Source organism: Neodiprion fabricii, chromosome 2 (assembly GCF_021155785.1).
Source record: "Neodiprion fabricii isolate iyNeoFabr1 chromosome 2, iyNeoFabr1.1, whole genome shotgun sequence".
Classification (NCBI taxonomy): Eukaryota; Metazoa; Arthropoda; class Insecta; order Hymenoptera; family Diprionidae; genus Neodiprion; species Neodiprion fabricii.
Genome location: NC_060240.1, coordinates 37,529,019 through 37,538,583, shown reverse-complemented (window position 1 = coordinate 37,538,583; position 9,565 = coordinate 37,529,019). Strand labels below are relative to the sequence as shown.

General features: G+C 39.0%; 1 protein-coding gene across 3 annotated transcripts; it reads left to right on the top strand.

Annotated features, from left to right (window-relative positions):
* The first annotated feature begins 876 nt into the window (after positions 1-876).
* On the top strand, positions 877-5,665 carry LOC124175525 (TBC1 domain family member 13). Of its 3 annotated transcripts, XM_046555871.1 has the most exons (12): positions 877-1,275; positions 1,361-1,434; positions 1,622-1,747; positions 1,830-1,983; positions 2,183-2,339; positions 2,435-2,437; positions 2,529-2,727; positions 2,816-3,017; positions 3,097-3,219; positions 3,299-3,356; positions 3,468-3,548; positions 4,592-5,665. In XM_046555871.1, exons 1-11 carry the CDS (start codon positions 1,244-1,246, stop codon positions 3,543-3,545), a joined length of 1,206 nt encoding a protein of 401 aa, XP_046411827.1. In that variant the 5' UTR covers positions 877-1,243; the 3' UTR covers positions 3,546-3,548; positions 4,592-5,665. The 3 variants fall into 3 exon arrangements, with proteins under 3 accessions (XP_046411827.1, XP_046411826.1, XP_046411828.1); XM_046555870.1 differs by lacking the exon at positions 4,592-5,665 and having other exon boundaries at positions 879-1,275; positions 3,468-4,474; XM_046555872.1 differs by lacking the exons at positions 2,435-2,437; positions 4,592-5,665 and having other exon boundaries at positions 882-1,275; positions 3,468-4,474.
* Positions 5,666-9,565: the final 3,900 nt, after the last annotated feature.

The window sequence follows — 9,565 nt, the reverse complement described above, 5'->3', positions numbered from 1 at the left end:
AGTTTTGATTATTGAAAGATGCACACTGTATGATTAATACCGTGAAAACAGCAGTCAAGGTCTAACGGTATACGAAATAAAAATCAACTGTATGATTAAGACGTCCGTTAACTCCAAAAATAAACGCCAATTCTATCCACGTTCATCTCTCAGCGGCAAAATAGACGTAGATATTTGTATAGGTTTTTGTATAATATTTGTTTATGGTGTGCAACATCCCCATTACGATCTTCTCACTGATATCTGAAATTACATATCGCCTGATAGGATTTATGTAGAGATGGTCATAAAACGTAATAAGTCCACGCATAGCCGCGTAATAAATACCAGTTTTCCGGAACAGTCCATAAAATGCTGACCTCGATGATGCAGTAAGAAAAACGATCCCATTCTGTCTATATAAATACGGAATAAATGTCACGAAATCTACGATAAATTGTGCAATAAATTGCATAGCACGTTATTCATATAGCCATACAGTGTTATCAATACTTTATATCCACTTATAAGATATAACGAGCGAGAAGATCTTGAGTCAGAAATATCTATATTTTACAATCGATCATACAGGCTGCAATCTTATCTTGAATGATTTCATGCAGTCTTGGCTAACTAAAAAATTGAGAGATTTTAAATTATTTCAATATTCTGCGCAGCATGCCAGCTTGCTCGCAACTTGAATCGCGCACTCTGCTGCTACCTGTCGGTGAACTGTTCTGGATTCTGTTTTATCCCTCCAGCTCATTGCAGGCTTCAGAATGATGATAAATCATTGTTCCTACATTACCTACACGCTCTTGAGGTGAGGGCGCCTAAGGCCCGCATCACGCACTACACGAATGTAATTACGGTGGTAGATTATTGGCGGAAACTTACCGTCACTGATAATCGCTGGCACGTCTCTGGTTCAAGAATATTGGGACAGCATATGATCAGAGATGTGACCTCGAGAAAACGTAATTTTGGTTATAGTGGTGTAATGCATGATATCTACGGTGACATCTCCCCTTCTTCAAATAATATTAAGCGTAGAATATTTGTTAAGAGACGATTAAGCATTATAAGGTTCGTGGAAAGTTTATTAAAAAAAGTGAATTAACATGGCGTCTAGTAATTCTACTTGCAACATACAAGATTGAACAAATGAGGCGAAGGTTATGTACGAGATTTACGGACTAAATACGCCCCTTCTGACACACGGCCCAGGCTGATAAGGGAAAAATATCTGACATCGACTGCCCACATGCCAGAGACAATGAGCATACTAAGGAAGAGGTAATAATATTACGATTCAAATGTTAAATCATTCTTTAGCGAAATACGAATTCGCAATATTCATTTATCTCTTTGAAATTTTTAGGTTAAGCGATTACGAGGAGATCACAAAATCCGAAGAAATAGATCTTTCGAATCTCAGAAGATTATGCTTTCACGGTACGCATTGTGTGATGGAAAAATAATTGCTTAACTGTTATCTGCTGAGAATCTTGACGCAATTAGATCTGTAGACTTAATCTTTCTATTCACCTCAGTTTATTTATATTACTTGTGCTTATAGTATTGTGATCATTACTATCATCGACATTTCTGTTGTAATCGTTTATTCTCAATTCGTACAAAGGAATTCCGGATGAAGGCGGACTGAGGCCGCTATGCTGGAAATTACTGCTAAACTACCTACCACCCACAAAAGCGAGTTGGTCAGAGACTCTGACACGTAAGAGAGAGTTGTACAAAACTTTCATCGGTGAGGAAAACTAGATTTATTTGTATGAGGCTATTCGTATTAAATAGTTAATATCAATGTAAATTTCATATCGCTCTTGTAGAAGATTTGATTGTGATGCCAGGGGAGTCAGATAACGATGGCGACAGAGTTGACGTCACTTTTGATGACCATCCTTTGAACTTGAACCCGGACAGTAAATGGCAGACTTTCTTCAAAGATAATGAAGTGCTGTTGCAAATTGACAAAGACGTGAGGTCAGTATTTAATATTTTTTAATGCATTGTTCCCAGCGTAGTTCGAGGTTTTCATTGTGGAAATAAGTCTGCACAGTCATCAACAAATATTTGTAGAGGTTGACGCCTATTCAGTGCTTGAAATGAATCTCTAAACCAACTGTAAGAATATCAGAGCCGACTTCTTAATCGATTTTGACAACCTTTTGCTCTCATCCAGACGACTGTGCCCAGACATATCATTTTTTCAACAAGGCACAGATTACCCGTGCACAGCGATCGTTAATACCAGCGGTGTAAAGCGTCTGCATCGAAGAGTCCAACACACGGTTTTGAAAAGTGCTAACGTCGAGAGAAAGGGACTGGGAATAACCAAGGTAACTATTGAAATATTTAACGAGTAGAAATATAGCGGCAGTTAAAGTTACCAATCTTTGTTTGTGTTTCCGATTTTCACTATTGCGGAGATCAGCAGGTACAGTACTATCATGTACAGATAACTGTGACCTTTAATAAGTTCAACCCTGCTCGAATTACCCTGTAATTTGATATCGTCAAATCTGTAGATAGCAGTCGCGGTCAGAAAGGCAGTTGAAGATTATGCGCCACTATCGGAAGGAGGTGAGGCTCACTGGGAAGTCTTGGAAAGGATTTTATTTATATACGCAAAGTTAAATCCTGGCCAAGGGTATGTACAGGGTATGAACGAAATAGTTGGTCCAATCTATCATGCCTTCGCTTGCGATCCTGACTGGCAATGGAGAGGTAGGTTGGCTTTTTAAATAGTTATAAGCTTAAATTCTCAGCAACTCCAGTCGATTGTTCAATGTTTGCTACCGTTTTATATTTCCAGAGTATGCAGAGGCTGATACGTTTTTTTGCTTCACTAATTTAATGGCAGAAATTCGCGACTTTTTTATCAAGTCTCTGGATGAAGCTGAATTCGGAATAAATTCAATGATGACCAAGCTGACCCGGCAAGTTAAGGACCACGATTACGACGTTTGGCTACGCTTGAATCAACAAGAATTATGCCCCCAGTACTACAGCTTCAGGTAAAATTTTGATTTACGCTTACAAACGTTATTGAATTTTCATCAAGACTGCTATTTCTCAGACAAATTTGTCTTTCAGGTGGTTGACGCTTCTACTTTCTCAAGAATTCCCACTTCCCGATGTGATGAGAATTTGGGACTCATTATTCGCAGACGAAAACAGATTTAGTTTTCTCATCCATATCTGCTGCGCTATGATATTGTACGTATTCGTTTTGATTATCATCGAAAATCTGCAAGATGTGTACATTCCAAGAAAGTAACGGACGTATTTCTTGTAGATTACTCAGGGAACAACTTTTAGCTGGTGATTTTGCCACGAACGTTAAACTATTACAGGTAATTAAAAGTCTATCATGGAAATAAATAAGATTATTTGCATCGTATATTTTACTCAGAATTGAAAACTAGAATGTTTCATTGAAGTTTATATTTGGCTTTTCTTTGCAGAATTTTCCTTCCATGGATATTCAAATCGTTCTTTCGAAAGCGGCAGCCCTCGCTGGAAAAACTTTGAATTCTCCGTAAATGGTAACGCACCAATGATGAATATTAATTAAATGACGCAATGCCATGATTAAAGAGGGAGAAACTCGAATAAACATGTAGTAATTAAATCGTATTCAAAAGTTTTGCAGGCACGCGTACATATAGTTCTCATATCTATTTTACGTGTCATACTATTAATGCCTACAATAACAATGAATTTACGTTATACATATAGGTATACACAGCAATATAAATATTTCATACTTGGGGCGTGCCAAAAGAGACAAGATTTACGAATACTACCTATGCATATACGCATAATTAATCAATCTCGGGATGTGTAGTTGTATGCTTTTAGGATCGTCTTATCGTAAATTTCAATCTCACCCCATATTTTTAATTTTCTTGTTTTCGTATCAGCCTTGGTATCACGTTACAAAAATGACAGTGGGTCAGAAAATATATCGAGGTACATAAAAGGATTTAAAATCCAAACTGCAAACCTCATTTTTTGGCTCAACCCGAAATCAATATAGTATCAAGTAGAGCATAAAAATAATTTTGAGATCGATATTTATTGACCAAGGTCTAAAATAAGACGACCCTAATTTTTATGTAATATATTTGTGTCTGTACAATACTAGCCGAGCGGGATGTATAAAATTTGAAGATATGTTCAAATAATAATATGAACGACAACCGAGTCAAAGTAGAATTATATGAACAAATGGATTTGAAAATTTGTTTACCACGATCTACCAGTCAAAGAAATTTTGTAGTGATCGAAATTGTATCGGGTAGCATGCATAGATATTAGTCTATCGCGATTGTATTCAAACATGCATCTGTTACCGATTATACACAACAAGAACTGTCCATCCAAATTTATAATTATAATCTTATTTTTGTAAAACGTTTTTGCCGTAATCATTTTTTCTTTTTATATAAATAAAACGATGTTATATTTCCACAAAGTCTCATTATGCCCACGAAGCATTGCGTCCCGATTCCCCGTCCTCTGTCAGACTTGCAAACAAGTATCAGTTTTCACTAAAATTATACTTACCATTCTCTTTACTATTTAGGCTGGATTTTCACGGGCGTCAAATTGACACAACAGCAAAATGCCACGAGTCTCAACCACGTGGTTGAGTCAGTGGTTCTCAGTTGCGTTTTTACCCTGAGAATTGAAAAATCTAGGAAAGTCGATTGGAAATGTCAACAAACGGAGAACCTAAAGAAGCCAGAAGGATATCGAACAAAACGGCAACGGTTATCCGAGGCAAAAGAATAATCCAATTCGTTGTTATTCTTACAGAATCGTGCACTCGTCCATAATTAAAATTACTTTTCATATGTTTATTACCGCATAGTTCATACTGAAAATATTTCGGTGTGTCCAGGACCTTTTTACGGAAATCAAGAGTCCTGGAAATCGCAAAAAGCAAGTCTAATCCTTTTGGATTTTGTCACTCAAACTTGACAATGAGCCGATTTTAAGAGATAGTCTAAATAATTCTTTGATGCACAATATCGACATAATTTTTCAAAAGGAATCAATTGCGCATAAGTTAGACACGCTGCCAACAACGATTCGAAACTTACAGCTAGAAATTATTCAATTTGTATGGGGTTTTCAAGAAATTCAAATAGATTATATCACAAACTCATAGCTACAGAGTTCCAGTTTCAGTTTATTTAATGTGCCTCAGTTGTGATGCAAGTGTTCAAGTGTCTGTGAAGTCAGTGCGTACTACTTTACCAAGTTTCCGAATGGTATGACTCTGATATGTTATACTACACAGTACACTATACTAATACTACTGTGATGTACCAGTAATTACTACAATGAAGCAATCATTGATATGATAAGTATAATATTTCCAATAGTATTGGACTTGATGACAAGAAAATAAATGCAATACAATGAACAGACAATACATGAGGAGTCTGACTAACATATAAGGAAAAAATAGTGCCATATACATAGCTCTTAGCAGAATGTGAAATATACAAGGGAGTTGATATTATAGTTTGTAAGCGCAATTTAAGTTCCGGTCTAAGCCTAGAAGCTATGCACCTCTGCAGGATACTACACGAATAATATTGTATTGTTACTATTTTACGAAACCAGAAATAACACGAATGATGCTTACGATTAGATTACGTTTCGCTGCACTTTCTTCGTAACTTCTCAGGTGACGGTCCCCCAATGCTTCGAATACCTTGATTTGCAATACTTGGGTAATCAATCTAAAACAGTTCAAACAAATCGATTCTACAGCTGTAGATTTTTGGCTCGGAAAGGGGTAAGGTTGGAAGGGTCATACAAATCGAATCAGGAAAAATTTTTGGTTCAGAAAATGAAGAAAAAAGTAAGGCTAACCCCGTTGTATTTTTGGCGAAAATTTTCGCGATTTTGAAAAGTGCTGAAATCAATTCTTTCTGGTACTATTCCGACGTGATTTTGCAAGACTAATCGATTAAGCGCAGTCCCGATACGCTGCGAGCATCGGATCAGAAGTTAGAGACAAAAAACCAGAACCTGAGTTTTCGACATTTTTCAGCAGGTGCTTTTTCCTTCGTAACTTCTTCCCTGTTGATCCCACGCTCTTTTCGCTGCGTTTTCTGAGTTCCTGGAGGTCCAATTGGTCAGAAAAGGGTCATACAAATCGAATCGGAGACCAAAAGTTTTTCGCCCAAAAAAACAGCAAGGCTAACCCCTTTGTATTTTTGGCGAAAATTTTCGCGATTTTGAAAAGTGTTGATATGAATTCTTTCACGCACTATTCCGACGTAATTTTGCGAGAGAAATCGATTGGGCGCAGTCCCAATACGCTGCGATCAACGCATCAAAAGTTGGAGCCAAAAAACGAAAACCCGAAATTTCGACATTTTTCAGCAGGTGCTTTTTCCTTCGTAACTTCTTCCCTGTTGATCCCACGCTCTTTTCGCTGCGTTTTCTGAGTTCCTGGAGGTCCAATTGGTCAGAAAAGGGTCATACAAATCGAATCGGAGACGTAAAGTTTTTCGCCCAAAAAAACAGCAAGGCTTACCCCTTTGTATTTTTGGCGAAAATTTTCGCGATTTTGAAAAGTGCTGAAATCAATTCTTTCTGGTACTATTCCGACGTGATTTTGCGAGACTAATCGATTAAGCGCAGTCCCGATACGCTGCGAGCAGCGGATCAAAAGTTACAGACAAAGAACCAGAACCTGAGTTTTCGACATTTTTCAGCAGGTGCTTTTTCCTTCGTAACTTCTTCCCTGTTGATCCCACGCTCTTTTCGCTGCGATTTCTGAGTCCCTGGAGGTCCCATTGGTCGGAAAAGGGTCATACAAATCGAATCGGAGACGTAAAGTTTTTCGCCCAAAAAAACAGCAAGGCTTACCCCTTTGTATTTTTGGCGAAAATTTTCGCGATTTTGAAAAGTGCTGAAATCAATTCTTTCTGGTTCTATTCCGACGTGATTTTGCGAGACTAATCGATTAAGCGCAGTCCCGATACGCTGCGAGCAGCGGATCAAAAGTTATAGCCAAAAAATGAAAACCCGAGATTTCGACATTTTCCAGCAGGTTCTTTTTCCTTCGTGATTTCTATCCTGTTGATCCCACGCTGTTTTCGCTGCGTTTTCTGAGTTCCTGGACGTCCAATTGGTCAGAAAAGGGTCATACAAATCGAATCGGAGACCAAAAGTTTTTCGCCCAAAAAAACAGCAAGGCTAACCCCTTTGTATTTTCGGCAAAAATTTTCGCGATTTTGAAAAGTGTTGATATGAATTCTTTCACGCACTATTCCGACGTAATTTTGCGAGAGAAATCGATTGGGCGCAGTCCCAATACGCTGCGATCAACGCATCAAAAGTTGGAGCCAAAAAACGAAAACCCGAAATTTCGACATTTTTCAGCAGGTGCTTTTTCCTTCGTAACTTCTTCCCTGTTGATCCCACGCTCTTTTCGCTGCGTTTTCTGAGTTCCTGGAGGTCCAATTGGTCAGAAAAGGGTCATACAAATCGAATCGGAGACCAAAAGTTTTTCGCCCAAAAAAACAGCAAGGCTAACCCCTTTGTATTTTTGGCGAAAATTTTCGCGATTTTGAAAAGTGCTGAAATCAATTCTTTCTGGTTCTATTCCGACGTGATTTTGCGAGACTAATCGATTAAGCGCAGTCCCGATACGCTGAGAGCAGCGGATCAAAAGTTAGAGACAAAGAACCAGAACCTGAGTTTTCGACATTTTTCAGCAGGTGCTTTTTCCTTCGTAACTTCTTCCCTGTTGATCCCACGCTCTTTTCGCTGCGTTTTCTGAGTTCCTGGGGGTCCAATTGGTCAGAAAAGGGTCATACAAATCGAATCGGAGACCAAAAGTTTTTCGCCCAAAAAAACAGCAAGGCTAACCCCTTTGTATTTTTGGCGAAAATTTTCGCGATTTTGAAAAGTGCTGAAATCAATTCTTTCTGGTACTATTCCGACGTGATTTTGCGAGACTAATCGATTAAGCGCAGTCCCGATACGCTGCGAGCAGCGGATCAAAAGTTAGAGACAAAGAACCAGAACCTGAGTTTTCGACATTTTTCAGCAGGTGCTTTTTCCTTCGTAACTTCTTCCCTGTTGATCCCACGCTCTTTTCGCTGCGTTTTCTGAGTTCCTGGAGGTCCAATTGGTCAGAAAAGGGTCATACAAATCGAATCGGAGACCAAAAGTTTTTCGCCCAAAAAAACAGCAAGGCTAACCCCTTTGTATTTTCGGCAAAAATTTTCGCGATTTTGAAAAGTGTTGATATGAATTCTTTCACGCACTATTCCGACGTAATTTTGCGAGAGAAATCGATTGGGCGCAGTCCCAATACGCTGCGATCAACGCATCAAAAGTTGGAGCCAAAAAACGAAAACCCGAAATTTCGACATTTTTCAGCAGGTGCTTTTTCCTTCGTAACTTCTTCCCTGTTGATCCCACGCTCTTTTCGCTGCGTTTTCTGAGTTCCTGGAGGTCCAATTGGTCAGAAAAGGGTCATACAAATCGAATCGGAGACCAAAAGTTTTTCGCCCAAAAAAACAGCAAGGCTAACCCCTTTGTATTTTTGGCGAAAATTTTCGCGATTTTGAAAAGTGCTGAAATCAATTCTTTCTGGTTCTATTCCGACGTGATTTTGCGAGACTAATCGATTAAGCGCAGTCCCGATACGCTGCGAGCAGCGGATCAAAAGTTAGAGACAAAGAACCAGAACCTGAGTTTTCGACATTTTTCAGCAGGTGCTTTTTCCTTCGTAACTTCTTCCCTGTTGATCCCACGCTCTTTTCGCTGCGTTTTCTGAGTTCCTGGAGGTCCAATTGGTCAGAAAAGGGTCATACAAATCGAATCGGAGACCAAAAGTTTTTCGCCCAAAAAAACAGCAAGGCTAACCCCTTTGTATTTTCGGCAAAAATTTTCGCGATTTTGAAAAGTGTTGATATGAATTCTTTCACGCACTATTCCGACGTAATTTTGCGAGAGAAATCGATTGGGCGCAGTCCCAATACGCTGCGATCAACGCATCAAAAGTTGGAGCCAAAAAACGAAAACCCGAAATTTCGACATTTTTCAGCAGGTGCTTTTTCCTTCGTAACTTCTTCCCTGTTGATCCCACGCTCTTTTCGCTGCGTTTTCTGAGTTCCTGGAGGTCCAATTGGTCAGAAAAGGGTCATACAAATCGAATCGGAGACCAAAAGTTTTTCGCCCAAAAAAACAGCAAGGCTAACCCCTTTGTATTTTTGGCGAAAATTTTCGCGATTTTGAAAAGTGCTGAAATCAATTCTTTCTGGTTCTATTCCGACGTGATTTTGCGAGACTAATCGATTAAGCGCAGTCCCGATACGCTGAGAGCAGCGGATCAAAAGTTAGAGACAAAGAACCAGAACCTGAGTTTTCGACATTTTTCAGCAGGTGCTTTTTCCTTCGTAACTTCTTCCCTGTTGATCCCACGCTCTTTTCGCTGCGTTTTCTGAGTTCCTGGGGGTCCAATTGGTCAGAAAAGGGTCATACAAATCGAATCGGAGACCAAAAGTTTTTCGCCCAAAAAAAC